Source organism: Capsaspora owczarzaki (assembly GCF_000151315.2).
Source record: "Capsaspora owczarzaki ATCC 30864 unplaced genomic scaffold supercont2.15, whole genome shotgun sequence".
Lineage (NCBI taxonomy): Eukaryota > Filasterea > Ministeriida > Capsasporidae > Capsaspora > Capsaspora owczarzaki.
Genome location: NW_011887306.1, coordinates 762,843 through 788,066, shown reverse-complemented (window position 1 = coordinate 788,066; position 25,224 = coordinate 762,843). Strand labels below are relative to the sequence as shown.

Sequence of the window (25,224 nt, the reverse complement as noted above, 5' to 3'; positions counted from 1 at the left end):
TTCCCTTTTTTTTTTTTTTTTTTTTTTTTTTTTTTCTGTATGTTTTCGAGCTTCTTTGGCGGAAGCAGCAGCAACGCCAACGCCAACGCCAGCGCCAGTGCGACCACTAGTGCTAGTGCTAGTGCTAGTGCTAGTGGGAATGGCAGTGGGAGTGGGAGTGGGAGTGCTGGTGTAGTGGGACTTGCTGCTGCTGCTGGCGGTAGCGGTAGTAGCGTGGCGGCCACACTCCCAGCCACAGGAACGCCGGCCGCCACTGGCACTGGCACTGGCACTGGCACTGGCACGCCATCAGCACTGTCATTGTCATCGGGTGCTGCTGCTGCTGCGAGTGGCGCTGGAGTCGCGGCGGAATCGTCGCCCTTCCCCATCGCAGCAGCTCCCAGCACGGCGACCTCGACGCCCGCTGCTGCATCGACCGCCGCCGCCGCTGCTGCTCCACTCACCGCCACTCTGACACCACCAGCACCAGCACCAGCAACAGCAGCAACAACGACAGCAACGACGCTTGTGTCAGCGGCAGACGCGCTGCCCAGCAGTAGGAACGCAAGCGCATCAGCCGAGACTGCTTCGTCTGCCGCCGCCGAACAGCCCCAGCCGCCGTCATCACAACCCCAGTCACAGTCACAGTCACAGGGACAGGGACAGGGACAGCGAACGCCGGCAGTCGTCTCCGTGTCGCGGTCGTCGTCACACTCGTCGCTGGGCGCTCTATTGCGCTCGTTCGTCGGCCCGTCATCGTCATCCTCGTCCGCGGCCTCGTCCAACCACCACCACCACCACCACCACGGACAGCAGACTGCACAACATCAACAGCAACAACCACATCAGACTCATCATCATCATCAGGCACAGGCTTCAGGGCCGCAGGGCTACCAGCCGCTGTCGACGTCGAGCTCGGGCGCTTCTCTCCAAGCCTCTGCCTCGACGTCGTCGTCCTCGTCCTCGTCGTCCACGGGCGCGTCAGACCAACTCACGACGCTCGTAGTGTCCATGTCAGCCGTCATGACCACCTCGCCGTCGTCCAGCCAGACTGTTGCAGCGTCGTCGTCCCAAGGAAGTGCTCGAACCGCTCCTGGCCCGCTCGTCTTCACACCTGCTGCTGCTGCTGCTGTTGCGGGATCTAGCACAGCACCATATGCTAGTGGCAATGCAACGGCAAGCCCCGGTGGCCTGGTATCTACTCCTGGCTCTGCGGGCTCCGCTGGCACCCTGATCGCCTCCTCAGAGCCACGAGCAACAGGTTTTGCACCGGGAAACCGTCCAAACAACTTGTTCACGCACTCCCGCCACAGCAGCTCTGGTAGCAACAATGTGGTGCTGATTCCAGCTTCCCCGTTTTCCACGCTTGCCGAGGAGCCAGCCTTTGGGCTGTACGCTCAGCCAACTCAGCAACAACAACAACAACAGTCCGCTCAAGAGTTCTCCTCATCCACTGGATTTGGTGATTCCGCGCTGTCCTTGTCTTCCAGCTCGCTTTCGTCGCTCGTCTCGAACAGCGACTTGCCATCGTCGATCGCTGGGTTGGCAGCCCCTGTGGCGTCCAACTTTTCCAATAGCGCAAGCAGCGCGAGTGCTGGCGGCTCCAAGTCGTCGTGGCTCTTGCGTCTCTTCCGCTCCGAATTCTTTGACACGTTCTTGGCCATTTCATACTTGCACAAGTACCCTGATGCGGGTGTTCAGGACTATCTTTGCAACGAACTCTTTCGTCTCCCACCACGGCAGGTCGAATTCTACATTACGCAGCTCTTGCACATGTACATCCGACGGCCCAACGAGTCAGATGCAGTGGAGCACTTTATCCTTGCTCGCTGTGCGACAAGCGCCTACTTTGCCCTGCTCGCCGTTTGGCAACTGGATTCGTCCATGCAGGACGGCATGTCCTCCTCCCGCCACGCACGCTGTCTGCGTCTGCGAAACAAGATCTTGGGTATTCGTGTCAAGATGCCCACCCAGCGCGTGCTCCAAGCACAACTGGCTCACGCTGCCAACGAGTACATGTACGAGCAGCACCACCACCAACAGCAACAGCAACAGCAACAGCAACAGCAACAACAACTCGCTAATTCCTCCTCTGGCGCATCCACCTCCTCGTACCAACACCAATCTCGGCAAGGGCTCGAGCAGAGCGACAGCTCGAGTGATTTGGAGCGCGATTTGAGCCGAGACAACATGGACACGGCCGAAGATCCCGCAGACGACGTGCTCCTGCAAATGCAGTCCGACCAGCAACTTTCGGCTGCGCTGCGTCAGCATCCCCCAGTCTCTAGCTCTCGCTCTCACTCGAGCGCGTCCATTCTGTCCTCCATCTCGGCCTCTGGCGGCTCCTCCTCGCGCGATGCCTCGTCCACGACAGCACCCTTCAGTGACTCTGTGCAGCCGTCTGTTAGCTACTATCGTGGTCTGGCTTCCCAGCCCGTTCCTGGTGGTGCCGGTCTTGTTGGCTCAACGCTCGGTCAGTATTCATCCACCGTGTTTGCCAAGCACCGACGAACCCAATCCGATCTCCCAACCCTGCCCAGCAACTCGTTGTCCTCCGACCAGCCACACTCCAGCAACCCAGCCATGCATGAGACAGCCACGCGCAGCAGGTCTGGAATTGAACTCCTCAAGGGCGCGCCACCACAATCATCCGCGACGAAACAGTCTCAGCCACATCAACAACAACAACAACAACAACAACAACAACAACAACAGCAACAGCAACAACAATCGCCCAACCACCTGCTTGGAGCCGCTTCCTTGCTCGGCGCTTCTCCCTCGGGCTCGTCGAGCAACCTTCAACTCCTGGGCTCCCAGCAGCCTCAACAACAAATGTCGCATAGTCTGCACCGCCGCGTTTACTCGTCGGTGTCGACGAGCTCGGCTTCCGTGACGTCCACACCGTTCGTGTTTCCGACTCAATCGGCGTCTCCGCCCGTTGCATTCCCGCACAGTGCCTCCGCGACGTTTGCCCCAAACACGCCGTCGGAAGCCGTGCAAGCAGCATTTGCCGCGCGCTCCATGAGCACGACGCAGTTTGCCATGCACGATGGCGACTTTATGGCGCCCAACATTTCCAGCGGCCACGCTTTCGATTTTCCCGTCGGTCTGTTCAACACACGATCGACCTCGTCCACCTCTCTTAGCAGTGTGGCGAACGGCGGCGGAAGCGCTGCAGCTCTGCACCAACATCCGTCGCAGCTGCTCCAGCACGTCCGCTCGCCCGCCGACTCCTTTGACGAGACGTATGCCAGCAACTCTGGCTCGCCTCCTGATGAAGAACCCATGGATGTTCTTTTGCACCATGTGCTCGCTGGGCAAATGAACTTCATGAAGGCATTGATTGAGATTGGATCGCGCTTGGCCCTGCTGCGCTCGCAAGAAATGCGCAAAACGCAGCTGTTTGCCGAACTCGCCTTGCTCAATCACAACTTGCCTGCGCGCGTCTTTTTGCCTATCGTGGAGAACATGAATCACCATGTTGTGCGAATTCCACCGGAAGAGGCTGTGACCCTCAACTCCAAGGCCAAGGTTCCGTATCTCATCCACGTCGAAGTGTTGGAATGTGTTGACATGCTTGTCGACCCAGTGCATCGCAAGCTTGTTGAGCCCACGTCCTCGCGTCGCTCCAAAATCCTCATTGACGATGCGGTCAGCACCTTCACTTCTGATTCTGGAATCTCATCCACTGGTTCTACTTACAATGACAGCCAACTTCCGGCATTCATGCCGACCAGCGGCGCTGCTTCACCTTCGTCACTCTCGCGCGGTGGCCCGTCTCCCTACCCGGCCAGTGGTCGCTCTTTGTCATTGGCCGGTGTGCAGATTGGAACTGTCGGAGCGGGTGGCGTTGTTTTCTCCCTTCACAGTGATGGTATGGTGCCCCAGCTTTCATCATTGCAACAACAGCAGCAGTCGCAGTCACAACACGCGCAGCATCAACAGCAGCATCAACAGCAACAACAACAACAACAGCTCTTCCAACCAGCACAACACCTCAATGTCTCGGCAGCGAAAGCGGTTCCCGCCGGCAAGTCCCAACCATCGCCGCCGACTTCGGCCCCTGTGGTGCAGGCACGCATGTCTGCATCGTCTCGTTCTGAGTCGCCCACTTTCCGATCCCCGAGTCTGCCTGCAAACACCCCCTCTCATCCCGCTCACGCCAGTCCGAGCAACGTGCTGCTCAACAGCCGCGGCGTGGCGTTTGATATTGGCAGCATTGATTCCAACGACGACATGCTGACCGAGGACGTGGATTCGTGCTCGATCGCGTCGATGGAGGAAGAGTATCGCACGCCTCGCCGCTCTCTGCGTGCGGGCAGTGTCGTTAGCAGCTCGAGCACGTCCAGCGACCCTCTCGTTGCGACGCTCATGCAAAACCACGTCAGCAGCTTTGGCAGTGGCGACCAGTATGCGCAAGCGCATCCTTCTGCGATCGGCGGCCCTTCGATTCAGCCACTTTCTCTGCTTCCACTTTCCACGCGACAGCAAGAACTGTTGGCTGCAACGTCTGAAAATCAAGCCGTCTCGAATTTGAACCTGCCTTTGCCCGAGGCGTTGATCACCAAAACCCCCGACGGCAAATCGAAAGCCAAGGACGCAGCATCTTGCGCCAAGCCCGAGGACGGTGCCGCGGAAACCCCTGCTTCACCTTCGACCAGCCTCAGCGCCCCGAACTCAGCGACTGGTTTGCAGCTGAATAATGCTGCTGTAGTCACACCGGGTGCACCTGGTTTGCCAGCAACATTCTCAACAAACCTTCCTGTCGAAGTCAGCGCTTCCTCATCCAGCTCCCTGTCGCCCACTTCCTCCGGCTCAACCCTGGAGCTGCCTCTTTCGCCCAACTCCAAGAGCTCTGGGCGCTCCGGGTCGATGGACCAAAAGTCAAGGTCGCAAACCAAGCAACAAGCCGCGGCCGCGGCCGCTGCAGTTGCCGCGTCCACCATTCCGACGGCCGACCAAGTTCACGCAGACTCGCTGCTGTTCGACGATCACGTCGCCACTGTCCGCCCGTCGTTTTTCCAGGCTCGGGACATTCGCAACCGGCTTGAGGAGGCCTTCAACAGCCCTTCCGCCCGCTTCCACGCCTCTGCTGACGATCCTTCTGCGGCAGCGTTCAAGGAACCATGGGCTGACAAGGTCGAGCGAATTCGTCGCTCCTCGCCGTACGGGCACCTGCTCACCTGGCACGTCTACTCTTGCATTGTGAAGAGTGGCGATGATTTGCGTCAAGAGCTGCTTGCTTGTCAGCTCATTTCTCAGTTCAAGAATATTTGGCAAGAAGAGCGGTTGCCTCTGTGGCTGCACCCGTAAGTTGAAGTTTTGGTGGCATTGCTGTGTGCGTGTGTGGGGGAGGGGACGCGGCTGTGGTGAAATTGTAGAAAGATGGTTGGATTGGTTGGACTCATTTTGCGGATTGTTTTTTAGTGTGCGAATTCTTGTCACATCGAACGAGAGCGGCTTGATTGAAACCGTGCCGAACGCAATTTCCCTTCATTCCATCAAGAAAAATACTGGCATCTACTTGCTTCAGTATTTCCGACAGGTACGAGAATCGCTTCTTTGTCTACTTGTTCTTGTTTTTTTGTTTTTGTTTTTTTTCTTCTTCTTTTTTTTTCTTTGGTTGTTGCTTGCTTGCTTGCTTGTCTTGCCCGGGGTCTTTGAGCGAAACCGAGGTCTCACCACGATCGTGTCCAAACAGGAGTTTGGCGAGCTCACCTCTGAATCCTTCCTGAACGCGCGGCGCAACTTTGTCGAGTCATTGGCGGCATACTCGTTGATTTGCTACTTTTTGCAAATCAAGGACCGCCACAACGGCAACATTCTGCTGGATGCCGATGGTCATTTGCTGCACATTGATTTTGGCTTCTTCCTGTCCAACTCGCCGCGCAATCTCGGGTTTGAGACGGCCGCGTTCAAGCTCACGCACGAGTTTGTGGACGTCATGGGAGGATTGCACAGCGACATGTACCAGTACTTTAAGATTCTCATGCTGAAGGGCTTTATCGCTGCTCGCAAGCACATGGACAAGATTTCCATGATTGTTGAAATTATGCAAAAAGGTGTGTGTGCAGTTTTTTTTTTTTTTTTTCGTTTTATGTTTTTTTTTTTGTTGTTTTTTTTGCTTTTGCTGTGCGGTCCTCAGCCACCTGTGAGCTCAATTCGTTGTTTATCTTGCTGCTTTGTTCTTTTTCTGCAGGCTCGCGCCTTCCATGCTTTGTGGCACGTGAAGAGACAGTCCGCAGCTTGCGTGATCGCTTCCACATGTCGTTGACCGAGGAACAAATCATTGTTCTGGTCAACAACATGATTGATTCGAGCATGTCGAGTCTTTCCACCCGGCTGTACGACAACTACCAGTATATTACGAATGGCATTCTTTAAGGTTTTCTCCTTTGAGACGTATGTCCGTTCTTTTCAGACCCATCATCAGATCGTTTTGGAACCATCGATTTTTTTTTTCTTTCGGTTTTGGTTTTCTTCTTGTCGCGTGCCCCCACCACCACCACCACCTCGTTTTTTTTGTTCGTGCTCGATCGTTGTGCGCTTTTTCTTGTTGTTCTAATATAGCTTATACGATCAATCGCAGTTGCATGCAGCAGAAATTCAACACAGGGTAGAGTACAACAAAAAGCACAAAAGCACAAAACACGCATTCAGAACCGCTTTGTCATCAGGTGAATGTCCTCCTTGCTAAAGTCGCACTTTTCGTAGAATGGCACGTTCGTCGTGCTGCAGTCCAGGGTGACCTTGTAGCAGCCCGTTCGCTTGGCAAGCAGACGAAGCGTTTGAATGATGCTGTTGATGGAAACACACACACGGATTGAGTCGAGCTGAAAAAAACAACAACTCTTTGAATTGTAAAGGCATATTTGATTTTACAGTTTGCCCAGCTGCTTGCCACGAGTGTTGCTGTCGACGACAATGTCTTCAATGTGACCTCGCTGGATAATTCAAGGAAGAGTGTGAAGGTAAGTGGAGATTTTTCAAAAGAGCACTCCTGAAGGGGCAATCATCTACCCACCTTTGCAGCTCCGCGGATGAACTTGCGCTCAACGACCAGAGTGCCAGTCGCAATGATTTTGCCGGTCGTCGTGTCCTCGAGCACGCATACGTAGTAGGTGTCTTTCAATGCGCGCATTTCTTCAAATCGCTCTGAGAAACAACGAGGGGGGGGGTCAGACCACTTCTAAAGGAAAACTGCGCAACATGCTGAAACCTCCTCATGAAAGCAACAAACCTTCAAATTGCTCCTTGGGATATTCGCCGACAGTGGTAAGCTGAGCCAAGAGCTGAAGAAAGCCTGCATGACGAGCAGATAGGAAAACAGACCAAAAACCAGACAAGAAGGTGAGTAGGACGGAAAACACAAATGTTGTCAAAGCGCGTCCCCCTGGACCCCTCTGGGCTGGTGAGGATACTATTCGGTGCCAGTCAATATAATCGACGCCTGCATGACGTTGCCGTCCACGGCTTGGTTGTGAGAGTGGCGGAAAATCAGAAGAGCGAGACCGCAATTGGTTTTCCAACCAACAGCAACCCACGCTCTGTCTGCCAAACCCAACCCAGGCTCTGCCTGCCGTGGTCCTCTGACCCTCCAGGTACTGCACACACGCTCGTGTTTGTGATGTTATCAGCAGCCTTGCGACGAGACACAGTGGCAACTGCGTTCGCGGTGACAAGTGGAAGGCGACGCAGAGTAGTTTGACAGCTTGTCAAACAACAACACAAAGCCCCCCCCATCACCCCCCCCCGTCGCCAGCCATAGCTAGCACATGCGTCAATGCTTACCCTTTTCATAGTCGTCACGCGCGAGCGGACGGAGGAGCAGGTTGGCGCCGGGATTGGAAGGGCTTACGCCCGTTGTGAAGGCCACTTTTTCATCGGCCGGCTGCTCCTTCTCGAGGTCGACGAGCACATCCGAGTTGAACAAGTGTTGAGGTTGCTGCTTCATGGTGACACCGCACGCGAAAATCAAGCGAAACGAAGAGGGAGACGAGGTAATGTTGAGTAACTGAAATAAGGCCCAGAAACAAGAAAAAGACTGAGATTCAGCTGCGACAACACTTGTGTTTGAGGTAAGAAATGAAGGAAGGAAGGAAGAGGAAGAAATTTAGACGTCTGTGAGGACTTGAGATACTTACTTGGTCTTCTGGTTGATCTGGTGTTTGTTGCTTTGCCATTGTACGGGAAAAAAGATTGATCGGCTTAAATTTTGTAGTTTCTGATGCAAGGGTACCAAAAGTGACAATGCAACAGTCAATGCACAATGGATGGTTCATTCATACTGCCATCTGCCATCGTCACTCAATCATCAACCATAAGCGCTGAGTGCTCAAGATTTTAAGATTACTTTGCAAACCAAACGCTAACGGCTCGTGCGCGCGACACACTCCGCTCAGCCGCCGCATCACTCAATCTAGCACCACTCAAGCTGTGCTAGATATCCCACCACCCACTTGTTGTGGTGAAGACTTCGTGTTCGCGACTCAATTTGCCGCCAAGCCAAAATCTGCAATTTCGGCTCATTGACCGCTCTCCTCGCCCCCGCCCCAGTGCCGAATTTCCGCATGTCACTGTGTGTTGGTTGAATCCACACGGTCGCATCGTCAAGCACAGTATCTCTTTGAGCAAGCCTGACTGTGCATGTGCGGTTTTGCTTTGATCGCCGCGTGTGGTCTGCTCCCTCCAGTCGAGTGGTCTTGCCTTGGTCTGGGCGTCCCAAGTCTGCCCCCTGCCCAAATCACCTTGCGCTTGTACGATCGTTTGCTGTGCTCCATAAGTGTGTCCTCCTCTCCACGGTCGCATGCGGAGCTCTATCTCTGCCAGTTCCATTGGGAGCAGCAATTCAACTTCCCCTCTTCACACCTCCTCTTCGCCCCCTCCCCACCCCTGATTAACGTTGGTGGGTAGCATTCAATGCTTTGCTGGTTATTAAATGGCGACACCTTGGGGGCATCGTTCAACTTGTCTCAACCTTGATTTCAGCGACTTTAGAAAAGTGACTGCGAATGGATTAGAGAAAACCCTCCTTCTAAGAGACAAAAACTGGTGACCACCCTGCACCTGGCTCTCTTCATATTCTTGTTCAGCATTATTAATATAGACGATGTGCAAAAAATGGCGGCGGTCGGAGCAATATGAAATTTTGACTTTGCATTGACCTTTGGCTGGGCGCGAGTTCGAATCGGGACAAAGAATTCTCGTCGTTTAATCAACCCGACAACAACACCATACATCAAATTGCACATAAAGTCATACATGTACCGGAAATGTGAACGACGATGTATGTGTTGCTGTTCGTGTTACCTGCATCGTGGTGGATGGAAGAATGCTTACTCACTCCTGCCACCTGCAGGTGTTTCGAGCTGTCGAAGCTGAGGTGTAAACCGATGTCCACACAAGAAGGCAAGCAACTCGATCAACAAAGAGGTCGAACTGTCCGAACAAACAAACAAAGCAAACAAACAACGCAAACAAACAACGCAAACAAACAACCAACCAACAGCGATCAGTCGAACCAGGCCATGTCGATTTTGGATCCAGCTGGCGGTGGCATTGGCCGAATGTTCGCATTCACCAGCGGACGGAGCGTTTCAGCAAGCTTCGACTTGGGAAACGATGCGATCATCGTGATTGCCTCGGACTCTGCCCCTGGTGAGAGCTTGACGTGCGATTTGAGCTCGAGCAGAAGCTGCGCACAAACAAGTTGTAGCGGCATCTCCCGCAAGCACCGCACAAACAGCTCAGCCACGCTGGCGGCGAGACCAGCAAGCACGCTTGTGGTGGCGTGCCTGCCCGGGTGGACCTCGCGCACCATGACGCAAAGTCGCCGAGCCGATGACATGAGAGCAGAATTGAGGGACAGGAGCGGCTTGTGACAGGTTGAAGAGAAGAACTGGCAAGGATGGGTGAAAAAGAGCGAGTCAACAATCTCTCTCTGTAGTTCCTCGTCGCCGCAGACCCAGTTCTGAACAAGGAGGGCGCATGAAGGCGCCGTTTCAGCAGACATCTCGAGTCGGCCGAGATGCTCCAAGAAGGTCCTTTTCTCGTTGTCGTGCTCGAAGAGGGTTTGGCGGAGCTTGCCCTTTCCAGACTCGTTGTTGTACACCCAATGCGCGAGAGCACGACCAACCGAGCGGCCAATCTTGTCTCCTGCAAAGGCCATGTGCAAGTACATCTCAGTCAATGTCTTGATTGCAGCATCCGAGAGCTCTGCACGGCTGCGTGGCGGGCCAATCTCGAACGTCGCGCCCAGAAGCTCGAGAAGTTCGGTCAAATCTTGAACGCTGTTTGCAGCTGAGCGGAGAGCCAACTCCTCCTCCAGCAGCATTACCAGTGTTGTGGCCTGTGGAAATGGGTTCCACTTCCACCCATCGTCACTCAGGCTTGGGTGCTTCGTTTTGGCTTGAGTTTCGTCTTCATTTTCGTCGGGCGACCGCCTGGGGAGCGCAGCCACAAGACGCGCCAGTGACTGCCGATACTGAGTCGACGTTTCGACATTCAGTGGACCGCACAAGAGGACTTGTCGATAGAGAAGGAACTGCTCAAGTAAGAGCAGCTCAAGCTTGAACATCGACACCGAATCGAGATTCGGCGAGTTGAGCGCAGTGCTGAGCACCGTCAGGCCCGCTTTCAAGTCGTCTGACGCCACTGGAGAGGTCAGACTGAGCGCAGCGAGTGCCGACGTTTCTGTCGCTGTGCTGTAGATACTAGCGGCGAGCGAGCACGTCGTCGGAAGCCGACCAGATGGCGCTACTTCACTAGTGTGGTTGGTGGACACCAATTCACGGCAGAGGCGGCTTACCTAAGGCGTCGGAAAAAGTGAGCAAACATGCAGGGAGAAGAAGAACAAGAGGGGAAAAAACAAACAAACAAACAAAAAAAGGAAAAAAAAAAAAACAACAGGAGGAAATCTCGCTTTGTTGTCTCGCCTTCCGCCCATGCAGCGCGAGCTGCTGTAGTTGGCACCTGATCTCCTTTCTTCTTGAAGCTCACACCCAATTGTCGGCCAGTCGGGAATGACCGGAGCAGTCTCGCACAGACCAGAAAGTGACATCAGCGAAAGATGTTGTTTTGTGTGTGTGTATTCTCGTTTTTTGCTCTCATTTGATCGGCTTCAACAACAGTCCAATGTGCAAACTCCTTCGCTTTTCAAACAGAAGAGCTTCTTACTTCGCCTGTTGGGCTGGAAGCAGTGCCAGTGACTCCAGGGCTCATGACGTCGCAGTTTCCGGCAAAATGAAAAGGACTGGGTCATGTCAGGTTTCCTAATTCATACGCGATCAGGATTTCTCGGCAGTCTTTTGCGCAGTTTGCTACAGTATGAAGCCGCAACCCGAATTCCCTCCTCCAGGGCCCACTGCCTCAGTGTGTGCTATTCTTGAGGTACTCAGGGAGCTGACCGTGGATAACAGAACAGAGGATTTGTTTTGTGCTTGGGCAAGGAGTGGTCGTACTCCAAAAATTGTCGTCTCGCTTGACCAAGTCCCTTGGCCGACAAGAGACCCTCTGGTTCAGGACCACACTATCGATGCTTTGATTGAAGTTCTTACCCGCTGGGAGCGCGTCTGGCGCTTCATTCGCCGTCCAAATCTTGCACAAGATGATCGAGACATTATCGCAGATTATTTGAAGCGATTTCAGCACGCACGGCAACGAGGACGAGAGCTGCAGCTTGAACGAGAACTGCGCCAACAAGAGATGACACAGGTCCGAATGTGATGGCTTTTTTGTTTTATTCTGTGGATTTGGTGTGTGCTTCAGATGTACGCGAGCTCAGCCTTTCAGTGCCGGATGTGTTGGCTTGCTGGAGACACCTACTCAATAAAACCACGCACTCCATCGGCGTCTGAGAGTATTCAAGATATTGTTGGTCTTAAAATGCATCCTGCAGCTCTGTCCAGGCTCAGTACGAAGGACAACGGAGGAACAATTTCGAGGTTGTGAGATTGCGCGTCTCAGTTTCGTTCAAAAAAACCCGCAGTCTGAATTTTTTTTTTCTATTTCCTTCTCTTTTCTTTTGTTTTCTTTTCGTTTTTTTGTTTCTGAGCGTCTTTGGCTTTGTCTCCGAGCTCAAGCTCACTCGTCCATTTTAAATCTAGCAAACATGGGCAAACCGCGACCGATGGACGTCGACACGGACTCGACCCCGGACCACTCTCACTCGCGCGCATCTGGCTCCAATGCTGCTGCTGCTGCTGCTGGTGGTGGTGGTGGTGGTGGTGGTCGGAAGCCGTTCGTTGAGAGCGACGACGTCCGCAAGAGCGCCGCCACGCTCTTCATCCGCGGCCTCCCCTTCGCAATGAACAACGCACAGCTCGAAGCCGCATTCAGCGACGTTGCGCCCGTCAAGACTGCCTTCGTCGTCACTGAGAAAGGTGCGCCCCATGTCGGCAAACACTGCACACTTGTACTACAAGTGCATTGCCATTGCGCCATGTGGACTTGTTAGCTCCAATGCAACTCCCAGCCAAAAATCCCTCCAGCGCCAAACCCGTCCCGATGGAAGGCTCGAGCGTCTTGAATCTGGGATGATGCTCGTTGTTTCATGATTCAAAAAGGGGAGGAAGGCGGGGGGGTTTCGAGGAAGACTGGGGAGAAGGAGCTGCAGTCTACTGACAATGTCCACATGGATTGCATCGGCCTTGTCGGAGATCAAGCGTTTCGAATCTGTGATGATGCTCTCGTGCATGATTCTAAGAGGGTGGAGGCGGGGGGCTTCGAATGCAGGGAAGGAGGGAAGAGGGTTGGAGCCTCAAGAATACTGACAATATCCACATGGATGTATCAATCAAACGGCGGTACCACCACTTGCTCCAATGCATTCACAGAGGCGATCATTACAGATGCTCAAAGTGTGGATCAATGCAACTCACGTGTCGTTGTTGGATTTGTTTTTTTGTTTGGCAGGAACCAAAGACAAATGCCGTGGATTCGGATTTGTGCAATTGTAAGTTACATTCACCTCGAGCCAACGCGCAACCACTTTGAAAACAACAAGCACAGCAAACCACTACAGGCATGCATGCATGCATGCATGCATGGCAAAAAAACAAGATGAAAGACACCCATCTCTTGCTCACTTTGAACGGCTGGATTTCGAATAGTGCGCTCAAAGACGATGCCCTCAAGGCAATCGAAACCATGAATGGCAAGAGCTTGGGCGGCAAAATCATTTCAGTGGATCTCGCAAACAAGCGCCATCGTGGCGATCCACGCAAGGAAGCCAGGGAAGCCGCTGCTGCTGCTGCTGGAGAAGACGCGTCCTCCGTTGCCCGCCCGGCAAAGTCTCTTGATGCCATTGTTGCGGCCAAACCTGTTGGTCAACGCGTTGTGTTTGACGACGATGGCAACAAGCAACACCAAAGCGACGACGATGAGGACGACGAGGATGAAGACGATGAGGAGGATGAGAAGCCCGCTCCAAAGCCCGAGGCTAAGAAGCCGGCAAAGGCAGACAAGGCAGACAAGGCGGCCGCCAAGGACGCTGCTGCATCCAAAAAGTCTGAAAAGACCACTCCCGCTATGCCACAGGCCAAAGAGGCGCCCAAGTCCGCAGAATCATCAAAGTCAGAAAAGCCATCACAAGATGCTGCTTCCAAGAAGACGGCAGAATCAAAGAGCGCAGACTCACCAGCCTCCAAACCTGACGCGCCCTCCACCAAGAAGAGAGAGACAAAGCCTCCAGCGGCCACTTCCAAGCCCTCCAAGTCTGACCAAGCTTCTTCCGTCGCACGGCCACAGTCCAAGTAAGTCCCCTGCATTTTTAGCGATTTTGAACCGCAGTGCTCTTTGAGATTTTTTTTTCTCATCTCTGACTCTACCCTCTTCGTGCTCTCTCTCTCTCTCTCTCTCTCTCTCTCTCTCTCTCTCTCTCTCTCTCTCTCTCTATCTATCTATCTATCTATCTATCTCTCTCTCTCTCTCTCTCTCTCTCTCTATCTATCTATCTATCTATCTATCTATCTCTCTCGCTCGCTCTCAGAGAAAGCCGCACGGTCGTCATTAAAGGCCTAAGCGCAAACATCACCCAAAAGATATTGTACAAGCGGATGCGCAAAGTTGGCGATGTTGAGGAAACCATCTATCCGTTCCAAGGTGATATTACTGTCGGCCATGTAGTCTACACGATGCACAAGAACGCAGAAGCTGCCGTGGCCGCGCTGAACGCCCACGAGTTCAAGGGCAACCACGTTATTGCCGTGCTCAAAACACGCGAACGCTTCCTCGATGGCCAGCTTTCGGCAAAAGCCCTGCGAAAGTGCCGCTTGATTGTGCGCAACCTGCCCTTCAACGTCACGCGGCTTGACATTGAGAAGGCCTTCCGCAAGTACGGCCCCATCAAGGAAATTGCTTTGCCCCTCAAGCCCGATGGTGTCCAGCTCAAAGGTTTTGCATTCGTTCAATTCACCAATTACATTGACGCAGCAAACGTATGTTCCGTTGGGGGCGTTGCTCAAAGTTTGAGACAAGGGAGAGGGGGGAAAGCGATTGTGGCTCACTTGTGGTTTTTTTGTTGGGGGGTTGTATGTGTGCCTGTTTGTGTTTTTGTCTCTCTTTTGCGTGACAGGCGGTTGCTGGCATGAACAATCAACCCATCAACGGACGCCCAGTTGCAGTCGATTTCGCTGTCGCCAAAGACAAGTTCGAAGAGCTCAAACAACAGCAGGCAGCCGACCAGCCCGCAGAAGCATCCGCCAAGATGGATGTTGACGACGCCAGCGATTCTGACAGCAATGAGGACAACGAAGAAGAAGAGGAAGAGGACGAGGACGAGGACGAAGAAGAAAACGAGGAAGAAGACCTCAGCGATGACGAGGACCTGGAGGCACCGCAGGACGACGAAGACGACGATGGCGAGTTGGACGAGTTCGACGACGACGACAGCGATGATGACGACGACGAGGACGAAGATGACGGTGAGGACGACAACAAGGCGACCGAGTCTCGGCCAAAGTTTGAAAAGCATGACGTTGGCCAGGGTCAGACTGTTTTCATTCGTAATCTTGCGTATGACACTGACGAAGAAGCGCTTCAAGAGCGATTCAAGGTAACAACATAAACAGGCGCACATTTGGCAACGTTGTGCAGGGCCTGAATTCAACTTCGAGATTGACGCTCGCTGTTTTTTTTTTTTCTTTTTTTTTTCTTTTTTTTTCTTTTTTTTTCTTTTTTTTTTCTTTTTTTTTCTTTTTTTTTCTTTTTTTTTTCTTTTTTTTTCTTTTTTTGCTCGCCATCTCGCAGGAGTTTGGACCCATCTCATACACCAGAATTTGCTACAATGCCGACAATGGACTGTCGAAGGGTGTTGGTTTTGTTCAATTCAAGTCAAAGGATGGCGCCGACAAGTGCCTTGCCAGCAGCTCGTCGGGATTGCAGCTTGGCGGCGCGCGTCCGAGCATTATGAATGACTCTGGTATTGTGTTGGATGGGCGCACGCTCTCGGTTGCTCTTGCTGTTGAGCGCAACGAGGCCAAGCAGCTGATGGACTCAAATACAAAGAAGCGTGAGGCGGCCTCCAAGCTGACCGACAAGCGCAATCTGTATTTGGCTCGCGAGGGTACCATCGATCCCAACTCGGAGATTGCCTTGACTCTGTCCAAGACTGATCTTGCAAAGGTGTGGTTGGGATTGCTGTTGTTGATTTCTGGCAGTATTCTCGGTTGTCGTTGATTCCAGAACACTCACATGCCCTCTCTTTTTTTTTTCCTCGACAGCGTGCCAAGGCCGAGCAAGAAAAGCGAGCCAAGCTCAAAAACCCCAACTATTTCGTCTCGACCACTCGTCTCTCGATTCGCAATCTTCCCACCACTGTGGATGAGAAGGCGCTCAAGCAGCTCATCCATGATGCTGTCAAAAAGAGCGGAGCGTTGCAGACAGCCCCTTCAGATGGCAAGAAACCGCGCCAGGTGAAGGTTGTACAGGCCAAGATTGTTCGCAGCAAGGATCGCGTTGACGCCGATGGCGTTGGTCGATCGACTGGATTCGGCTTCACTGAGCTTCGTGACCATGCTCACGCATTGGCCGCTCTCCGATATCTCAATAACAATCCTGACATCTTTGGTCGCGAGAAACGTCCTATCGTCGAGTTTGCCGTCGAAAACCAACTTGTAAGTCCATAGCTTGTCTCTCAGCTGACAATTGGGGCAAAACCCGAGTTGCTCACCCGCTGCGCTGATGTGCGCTTGTGCTCTACTTTAAATCCAGGCTTTGCAAAAGCGAGAGCAGATGCTTACCAAGCTCAAATCCCGCCGAAAGGAGGAAGGCGGCAGTGCCAGCAAGGAAGAGGGCAAGGGCAAGTTTGCCGGCAGGGACCGCGCAAAAGGCAAAGATGCGCACGGGGACAAGCCGGAGACCAAGGGCAAGTTTGCGCGCAAAGACAAGCCTGCCGACCAGCCAGCCAACAGCTCGGCCAAGTTTGACAACAAGGGCAAGGGCAAGGGCAAATTCGACAAGACCAAATCAGACGACGACAGGCCCAAGTTTGAAAAGGGCAAGGGCAAGTTCGAAGGCAAGCCCAAGTTTGAAGGCAAGGGCAAAGGCAAGCCTGCCACTGAGGAGGATCCCGCAGCCGCGACAGCCACCCCTCGCGGTCAAAAGCGCCGCGGATCGGATGCTGGCACAGCAGCGGAAGCTGGTGCCACTTTCAAACGCGCTCGTCAAGACGCGGCTAGTGAAGAATCGGGCGATGCTTCTTCTCGCCCACCACGCGGACAGCAACAACAGGGAGGCCGCCGAAACGATGCAAAGGTAAGACGCCAATCCTTGGTGAGTGTTTCGGACGTGAACGTTGTATTCCAGTGCACTAACTGCCATGCACAGCCTCAGGCGCGGACCAAGACACAGCGTCCCCAGAAGGGCGGTAAGAATGCTGGCAAGCCAAACAAGAAGCCGACACGAGAGGAGCAGGACGAGGCCAAGCTCGAGGGATTGATTGCCAAGTACCGCTCTTCGTTTACTGGAACTCCGGCGCCCGCTGCTAAAGGAGCCGCAAAGGGTGCCAAGGGCGCTAAAGGAGCCAACACCAAGGCTGCTGCGCCTGCTCAGCCGCCGCTGCCGACAAAGCTTGCTGGATCGCGATGGTTTATGGAGTAAGCTGGTGGGGGATTGTGCTTTTTTTTTCAAGTCATGAGTGTTTGATTGTTACAATACATGATTTGTGTTTGGTAATTTGCGTTTGGGGAATGGGGATGACAGTCCTCAGACTGTTCGCACAACCGAAGGCTGTAGAACACAAAAACAAGAGTTAGCACAAACAGCCGCGTCACAGGAAATCCTTAAGCAACAAACCCGCCCACGGAGCTGGTTGAAAGTACCCTGGAAATGCGAGGCCGGGATGTTGCGGCAGATCAAGCACTTGTCTTGACGCGCAATCATCTCATCAACACATCCAACACAAACACAGGCGTGATAGTCAGGCATCAGCTTGGCTGTCGTCGGAGTGCTGAAACACAGCAAGCATATTCGCAATAGACATCCGGACTCAGTTCCGGTCAGGCAAGCTGCGACTGCAGGCCAGCGTTCACCACTATCGAGGATACAAAGTACTTTTCATCTTTTTGGAATGAAAGACCGAGGTGGACTGGTCGCCGACCAGCGAGCTATTGCCTTTCGAAACTGCTGCGAGAACTTTAAATGTATTCGTCTTTGTGATCACTGTCAATCGACATATCCGACATAAAGCCTTCCCAATAGCACATCTTGGGCAAACGGGGGTTGAACTCGAACTTGCCAACCCTCGCGCATTTGTCGGACGATGGGATGACTCGCTGACCCGATTGTCGCAAGTGCAAGGTTCCGATTGACGAAAGTCGGGTGCACAGCACATTCGTACTGAACAGCACCTTTTTCATCTCGGACAGTCAAATCGAAGGCACAGTCACCGATGTTATTGGGACGCTTCCAGTCACGAAGAACTTGAATTGCTTTCACACGGATTGAATCTCCTTGAGGCAGTCTGACTTTGAGAGAACTGGGTCTCTCGTCAGTCCACAATCGATAGGTCTTCTGCACGCCTTGCCAGTAATGCGCCTTGTCCATAATGAGCTCGGCAATCTCGGTTGGTAGCGCTGGAAGAGATGGGGGCTGGTTCTGCAGCTCCAACCCGCTGGTCAGCATGCCGAGCACTTCTTGGATGTCTTCAGCACTCGCCAATCGTGGAAGTAAGGAAAACGCAAGAGGGTTGATCTGATCGTGGAGGCTGTGAAACGAACAAGCGAGGCATGATCAATCAGTGACCACTCCATCGGTGGGAGGAACATTGTCTTAGCGCTAAGAACAAACTTACAGTCGGCGAAATCCGCTTTTGTCTTTGCATGCCTCATGGATCGCTTGAGAACCAACAATGCCAATGCAATTATAGTCAAGGCTGTCAAAACATTGGGTGAGCAGGATAACAACGTTGAGCAATGACCCAAGGCTCAATACCCGAGACGAGCAACGCGCACAGTAACTTACTCGAGTAGCGTCACCGTCTTGTTCACCTTGAGTGCCTCAGCAATCGCCTGCGCTCCAGCATCGCCAATGAGATTATCATTCAGACTGAACATCCCCTTCATCGGTGAGCAATCTGAATGCTGTCTGTGGGATTGCCCACTCACATACAACAGTCAAGGGAGATGCTTTACCTGAGCCAAGTCAGCGTCGTGTTCACCTTGAGTGCCTCAGCAATCGCCTGCGCTCCAGCATCGCCTAACTGATTCAGTTGCAGACTATCCTTCTCCTCCCTCAGTGAGCATTCTGAACGCCCTCCGCTGTGAGATGCCTTACTCGAGCGCAGTCAACGTCTTGTTCACTTTGAGTGCCACAGCAATCGCCTGTGCTCCAGCCTCGCCAAGCTGATTGCTCCACAAACTGTACATTCCTTGCATCAGTGAGCATTCTGAACGCCCTCCGCTGGATGACTCGCTCGTGGATGCTTCAGTCACAGTGAGATGCCTTACTTGAGCGAAGTCAATTTTGTGTTCACTTTGAGTGCTTCGGCAATCGCTTGAGCTTCGGCGCCGCCAATCCGTATCCGGTCCAGACTGCCCATCCAGTTCCTTAGTACACACGCGCCATCACACTGTGGTGCTCCAATCAATCTGGCTTTCTTCTCACTCGAGCCTTCTAGTTGCATTCTTGACTTGGTCATACAACTCGCGCTGTCTCTCCGTCATGCTCTCATAAGACAGCATTGCAGCAGGAAATGAATCACAAGGAAATAGACTGTCCCTCGCCCAAAAGCGACATCACTCTCAGATCAACCTATTATTGTCTCGGCACTTTGTAAATCGGCTCTGCAGTCATGCTCAGTCGGTGAACAAAACGGAGCGGGAGACTCGACCAAACATTGGATTTTTAGGAGCAAGTACAGTACTGTAGAGAATGCTCGTTCGAACGTGTCCACGAATTCGAACAAAGTGAAGAACAAGTGGTTGATGAGCCACAGTAGTGTACTTTTCATCTTTTTGGAATGAAAGGCCGAGGTGGACTGGTGGCCGACCAGCAAGGTATTGCCTTTCGAAACTGCTGAGCGAACGTTAAATGTTTTCGTCAAATGAGCGCTTTGTGATCACTGTCGGTCGACATATCCGACATAAAGCGATTCAAATATCACATCTCGAGCAAACTTGCTGGGTCGAATTTGAACTTCCCAGCCCTCGCGCATTTGTCGGACGATGGGATGACTCGCTGGCCAGATTGTCGCAAGTGCAAGGTTCCAATTGACGAAAGTCGGGTGCACAGCACATTCGTACTGAACAGCACCTTTTTCATCTCGGACAGTCAAATCGAAAGCACAGTCACCGATGTTATTGGGACGCTTCCAGTCACGAAGAACTTGAATTGCTTTCACACGGATTAAATCTCCTTGAGGCAGTCTGACTTTGAGAGAACTGGGTCTCTCGTCAGTCCACAATCGATTGGTATTCTGCACGCCTTGCCAGTAATGCGCCTTGTCCATAATGAGCTCGGCAATCTCGGTTGGTAGTAAAGGTAAACATGCGGGCTGATTCTCCAGCTCCAACCCGCTGGTCAGCATGCCAAACACGGTGTGACTGTCTCCAGCACTCGCCAATCGTGGAAGTAAGGAGAATGCAAGAGGGTTGATCTGATCGCGGAGGCTGTGAAACGAACAAGCGAGGCATGATCAATCAGTGACCACTCCATCGGTGGGAGGAACATTGTCTGAGCATCAACGGCTGTGATTGGCAAGATCAAACTTACTCTAGCCGAAATTTGCGTTTGTCTTGACATGCCTTATCGATCGCTTGAGAACCAAAAATGTCAATGCAATTATAGTGAAGGCTGTCAGAACATTGGGTGAGCAGGATAACGACGTAGCAATGACCCAGGCTCAATGCGCGAGACGAGCAACGCGCACCGTAACGTACAAGAGCAAAGTCATCCTTTTGTTTACTTTGAGTGCCTCAGCAATCGCCTGCGCTCCAGCATCGCCGATCTGGTTGTAACTCAGCCTGTCCTCCATCCATGAGAATTCTGAATGCGGTCTGATGAATCACCCACTCACGGTATCAGTACAAGTACTCGTAAGATAACTCACTTGAGCCAAGTCAATGTCGTGTTCGCTCTGAGTGCCTCTGCAATTGCCTGCGCACCCTCATCGCCAATCTGATTCAGTTGCAGACTGTCCGTCTCCTCCATCAGTGAGCATTTTGAACGTCCTCAACTGGATGACAGGCTCGTGGATGCTTCAGTAACAGTGAGATGCCTTACTCGAGCTGGGTCAGCGTCGTGTTCATTTTGAGTGCCTCAGCAATCGCCTGTGCTCCAGCCTCGCCAATCCGATTCCCATCCAATCTGTCCATCCAGTCAGTTCGTCAGTATCACAATGTGATGTTCCAATCAACTCGGGCTTTTCCCTTACTTGAGCTCTCCATCCGCGTTCTTGACTTGGTCATACAACTCGCGCTGTCTCTCCGTCATACTACTCAGCTCCATGTTTGACCTATCATTCCGAGCAAGCGAAACAAAAGATGGAGTGAATGCAAGCCCTTGTTTTTGGTATCCACCCCCGGACCGGACCCTGATCACTTCCTCAACCCAATTCCCACTCTCTTTCGCATCATCCCTTTTCAAACAGGAGTGAACAGCGTCGGACTGAGACTGATGGCGGCGGGATGAACGAAGGCAGAAGTGTCCAGCATTCCCGATGCCTTTCCTTCCAAGCAACGCTCCTCGACCGTCAAGCACAGCGTCCAAGCACACGGGTCTGACGAGGCCATCAACAACGGGGGGGGGGGAGCTCAACGCACAGCAACTCTCAAACGAACCTCATGGAAATCCCAATTCACACAATTCCAACAAAAGACTGAACAACACAAAAAGGAACTCACTAGGAAAAATGACCTATACTAACAGATTTGGATAGGATTTTTCCCCAGCCTCGCCGCGTTGGAAATAGAAACTAGAATGTATGTGGAGTATTCTAAAATTGAAACGGAGGCGAACGGACGCCGGGGAGTGGAGATGGGGCGGAGGGAAGGTCAGAGACTGGAATCGCTGGCGGGCTTCGCTCGGGTGCCCTGCCCGACCTGAGCTGTTTCTGGCGGAAATTCCAAAAGGGTATCCTTATAATATCGTGTAAACTCGATTGCGCTTGAAAAAACGGCGCTCCGAGCACTTGGCGTGGCCTGAAGCTCAAACAAGCGATTTGCCCTGACGAGTCGACACGAGCCACCACCTCGCGGATGGTATTTTCGGATTCCCCATGCAAATTTAATGTGGGTTACAATCGTTCGTCGGTCATAAAAGTCTCAAGTGGAAGTCACCAGGCTGAAACTCGAATTTTTTCGAACTTGGAAAAATTTTCCTTCCAACCCACCCCATTTCGACAAAGCATGTACAAACCTCCACTTTCGGCTGTACTTTGTGTTTTTACAATGTCGGCAATATACTGATAGTGGTGAAGCGGGATAAAGTCGACGGGAAGATGGTCATTTGCGACCCCTCTAAATCGGTGTTTTTGAGGGGTGGTTTGCACTTCACCCATACAGGAGGATATAATCGACGGTCTGATGATGGCAAATCATCTAACTCATCTCCAATATGCTGGAAAGCGTGTCGGTGAAAAAATAATTATGATTGGAGCCGAGATCGGCACAGTCGGCTTTTTGGGCCAGGTTGGCATATTTTGACCAAGACTGCTGCAAAGCTGTCCGAACACCTGGAATTTGCTATTTCCTCACTATGCAACTGTGCTCGTGTGGTGGGAGGAGGATTTTATGGTGTACATGGCGTGAACGGCGAGCTGTCAGGTTTTCGGTGTCGTTTCGGCCGGGTTGCATTTGACCTCGTATCTCCAACTCATCTTGTTGTTACATCTCCCTCTTCTGGAATACGGTTTTCCACACGTAATTCCATGTCTGGAGGCTTTGGATGGTAGTAAAAACGAGCTCAATATCGCTGGGCGGGTTTGCCGCGATTTCAGGTGAACAAAAGGCGTTCCTGGGTTTCTGACCGAAAGCGAGGTCTCCCGGCCGTCCTAGAGCTTCAGCAGTATATTCATGCATACCAAACGTCGAGAACATGGTTGAAAGCGGATGGCATCGGGGCTACGGCCCCAGAAGCACATCATGGTCGTTTTGTTGAATTCTCGTCCAACCCATGAATACGCCCTTTCTGCGGCTCCTCACCTGGTTCCATCGCCGCCCGCAGGCGATTCAAGTGTGCGCTGGTTCCATATAGCTGTGGCTTGAACAGCGCAACCTCTAGTGGACCCTGAGTACGGAAATTGGTTCACAGTCAAATCGTGGCACTTTGCCAGCAGGTAACAGAACACAGCGTTTCGGAGCCCTGAAGGCCCTTACATCCGCTTTATCACCAGATTCCAAGTTTTAATGTTGTCTTACGCCAAAATATAGCATGCTATGACATGATCTTTGACCAGTTGGGTGATTCGGGCCTCCGAGCCCGTTTGGGCGGATAATCCACCGAATATCGGAGCGCATGGCCTCTGGGGACCTTCCATGGCGATTCCTCTGCTGGAGCAAGTAGTTCTATGTTTGTAACACCTGTGGCTAACGCGGCGCCACGATCCCGTTGGTCTAGATGGAGAAGCGCGCGTGAGACGCCGCTGGAGCACCGATTTGAGCTGGATTCCATACACTGCCCACTTTCGGGCCACCATCGTAGATTGTTCACTCTCGCTCGGGATTCCTGGTTTAATATGTGTTGTACTCTGTTTGCCAAAGTTTCAAAGGATTGACAGTCTTGTATCGTGAGATCGGTGGGTTGGGAGCACTTTGCGCCGGTTCCGGACGACGGCCTCCCACCGAGTCCCTTGACCTACCACCTGCCCTTCCTTTGCGCTTTCTAGCAGCTGACCGGGTTTTCTCTTTGATTTATGACGCTGGTAGGTAAAGTAGGCCGTGTATTACGAAATCGCCACCGGCTGGCTGATTTTCAGGGGGTGGTTGGCTCTGTGTTGGACAGTATCTATACCGCTCTTACTTTTCCAATTGTTAGTCATCTCAATGTTTTGCTCAAATCCAAAGTTTGAGCCCAAAATCTCACTCCTGCTGCTCAAGCCAGGCCTCCCAAAGACGCGGTGTCGCGAACATCACGTCCTTGAATCCCGAAAATTTTGCTTAAAATTACTTCTATTGTATATGTGTGATTGTTTTCTGCAGTTGTGGTGAATCCAAGTAGACCCCATGTCGAGAGCCGGGTCGACTTTCGGCCAATGTGAATTCAGCAAAATCAGCATAATTGGGGGAATCCGGCACTTCCATGGTTTTATTGGTCTAAACATGTTCATTAGTGTCTATAAACATAGTCACATCGAAAAAGCGCCGAAAAGTGGGGTGGAGGGGGGACTTGAGGTCGAGGTCGAACGTAATGCAAATGACTGGGGCAAAAATCCCCAAAAATGACCACCATGCCCAACCTACTTTCCATCGATATTTTTACATTGTTAGATAGAACAAACTTTGGCTGATCCGAATCTTGAAAAATCGGCTCGCAAGGTCCAAACCCCGAAGTGCAGTAAAGGCGCAAAGTTCGCTTTTTGCTTCGGTTCGGTTCTGGGGAAAAAATTCTACGTCTCTCTACTCAGTCCTACCGTCCCGCCAGTTAGTACATTCGACTCGATTTGGTACTGACTACACGTTTCTGGTGGTGCGAAGGCGCGCGGACGCAATGGACCCCAATGGCGGCATTGGGTGGTCGGGGGCCTGGCCTGGCCGTACTATTGGTGCCCCGCCCTTTCTACGTTGTATGCTACTAGTGCTAAGTATGAACTATCTATTGCTACAGTAAGAACGGTGCAGCTCGCTCGGGAGGCCCGCTATCGGGCTCTGAAGATTGACGCATTTGGGCTTTTGGGCCCGCCGCCTCGCCGCTGCCGGCCCGGTACCCGCGGCTCCACACTACAGTGATGTTGTACAAGTGTGTTGTGCATGAAAACAGTGCCAGGCGGCCGATCGGCGGACCTTTGGGGTGGAGGCACCCAGCGTCGGTGCCACCAACCCAAAGTCACACCAACCAGTCGACCATGACATGTCTTCCCGCCCCAGTGACACTTGCACAACATCATTATAGCATGTTGCCACACGTACCAAGCAGGCAGTCCGCGGCAGGGCTCGAGGGGACCACGAAAGGCCGCTGGGGCACTGGAGTTCCTTGGAGTCTTGGCAGAGCCGGCTTCCCATTGACTTACCTTGGGGTGGGAACTGGTGACTTACCTGAAGGTGGCTCTGTTTCTTGATGATAGCATCGGTGGAGGGTCGCGGACGCCTGTGGAACCATCACCAACATGTGGGGGAAGAAAGTGAGAAAAAAAGTCATTGTTTCGTTCAGCACAGCGTACAGTCTAGGCCAGCAGGGTCGTGTGCGGCGCGGCGCGGCGCGGCGCGGGTGCAGGTCGACTACGGGGCATCATTGCAGTGTGAGTGGGGCGGCTCGTGCAGCGTGCAATCACAGGGCAGGGCACAAGTTGGGGAATGGAAAAAAAAAAAGAAAAAAAAAAGACACGATCGCTTGTTTCAAACTGCCGGTTTTACCTTGGTCAAGTTCCTGATGCCAGTGTTCGTGCCAGGTCGTCGCCGCATTGGATTCAGATAGAGTTGACAGATGTACACACGTGGCCAAAGAGGCACGGTCGCATCTGCAAGGACGAGGCGAGTACACGCAAGTGAATGGCCGAAACAAGAAAGCCGTTGAAACACGGTTGAAACACGCGCCACATCGAGCCAACCACGACGCCCTCACGATGCTTCTCACTGTCTGTGTGCGGTTCTACAT

At 52.7% G+C, this 25,224-nt stretch overlaps 6 protein-coding genes across 6 annotated transcripts; 2 read left to right on the top strand and 4 right to left on the bottom strand.

Moving 5' to 3' along the window:
* Nucleotides 1-39: 39 nt before the first annotated feature.
* Nucleotides 40-6,554, top strand: CAOG_07423 (Pik4cb protein; the record flags this gene model as incomplete). Its single annotated transcript, XM_004343232.2, has 4 exons — nucleotides 40-5,288; nucleotides 5,407-5,524; nucleotides 5,681-6,041; nucleotides 6,179-6,554. The coding sequence occupies 4 exons, from the start codon at nucleotides 40-42 to the stop codon at nucleotides 6,361-6,363; spliced, it is 5,913 nt and encodes a 1,970-aa protein (XP_004343282.2). The 3' UTR covers nucleotides 6,364-6,554.
* Nucleotides 6,519-8,045, bottom strand: CAOG_07422 (glucosamine-6-phosphate N-acetyltransferase). Its single transcript, XM_004343231.2, has 5 exons — nucleotides 7,771-8,045; nucleotides 7,220-7,282; nucleotides 7,004-7,134; nucleotides 6,862-6,923; nucleotides 6,519-6,777 (listed from the first exon to the last, which is right to left on the bottom strand). Exons 1-5 carry the CDS (start codon nucleotides 7,931-7,933, stop codon nucleotides 6,636-6,638), a joined length of 561 nt encoding a protein of 186 aa, XP_004343281.1. The 5' UTR covers nucleotides 7,934-8,045; the 3' UTR covers nucleotides 6,519-6,635.
* A 1,348-nt stretch (nucleotides 8,046-9,393) lies between these two features.
* On the bottom strand, nucleotides 9,394-11,215 carry CAOG_07421 (hypothetical protein). Its single transcript, XM_004343230.2, has 2 exons — nucleotides 11,155-11,215; nucleotides 9,394-10,786 (listed from the first exon to the last, which is right to left on the bottom strand). The coding sequence occupies exons 1-2, from the start codon at nucleotides 11,197-11,199 to the stop codon at nucleotides 9,491-9,493; spliced, it is 1,341 nt and encodes a 446-aa protein (XP_004343280.1). The 5' UTR covers nucleotides 11,200-11,215; the 3' UTR covers nucleotides 9,394-9,490.
* Nucleotides 11,216-11,985: 770 nt separating this feature from the next.
* CAOG_09091 (hypothetical protein) lies at nucleotides 11,986-17,151 on the top strand. Its single transcript, XM_011272522.1, has 9 exons — nucleotides 11,986-12,359; nucleotides 12,892-12,931; nucleotides 13,089-13,730; nucleotides 13,967-14,414; nucleotides 14,552-15,031; nucleotides 15,226-15,600; nucleotides 15,699-16,091; nucleotides 16,189-16,731; nucleotides 16,804-17,151. Exons 1-9 carry the CDS (start codon nucleotides 12,089-12,091, stop codon nucleotides 17,074-17,076), a joined length of 3,465 nt encoding a protein of 1,154 aa, XP_011270824.1. The 5' UTR covers nucleotides 11,986-12,088; the 3' UTR covers nucleotides 17,077-17,151.
* Nucleotides 17,152-17,181: 30 nt separating this feature from the next.
* Nucleotides 17,182-19,157, bottom strand: CAOG_07418 (hypothetical protein; the record flags this gene model as incomplete). The annotated part of the gene is made up of 9 exons (XM_004343227.1): nucleotides 17,182-17,205; nucleotides 17,272-17,425; nucleotides 17,816-18,181; nucleotides 18,269-18,349; nucleotides 18,439-18,522; nucleotides 18,609-18,692; nucleotides 18,751-18,834; nucleotides 18,924-19,007; nucleotides 19,117-19,157. The coding sequence occupies 9 exons, from the start codon at nucleotides 19,155-19,157 to the stop codon at nucleotides 17,182-17,184; spliced, it is 1,002 nt and encodes a 333-aa protein (XP_004343277.1).
* A 377-nt stretch (nucleotides 19,158-19,534) lies between these two features.
* Nucleotides 19,535-21,921, bottom strand: CAOG_09090 (hypothetical protein; the record flags this gene model as incomplete). Its single annotated transcript, XM_011272521.1, has 7 exons — nucleotides 19,535-20,084; nucleotides 20,188-20,268; nucleotides 20,355-20,438; nucleotides 20,525-20,608; nucleotides 20,698-20,781; nucleotides 20,849-20,929; nucleotides 21,863-21,921. The coding sequence occupies 7 exons, from the start codon at nucleotides 21,919-21,921 to the stop codon at nucleotides 19,535-19,537; spliced, it is 1,023 nt and encodes a 340-aa protein (XP_011270823.1).
* Between the last annotated feature and the right edge of the window lie 3,303 nt (nucleotides 21,922-25,224).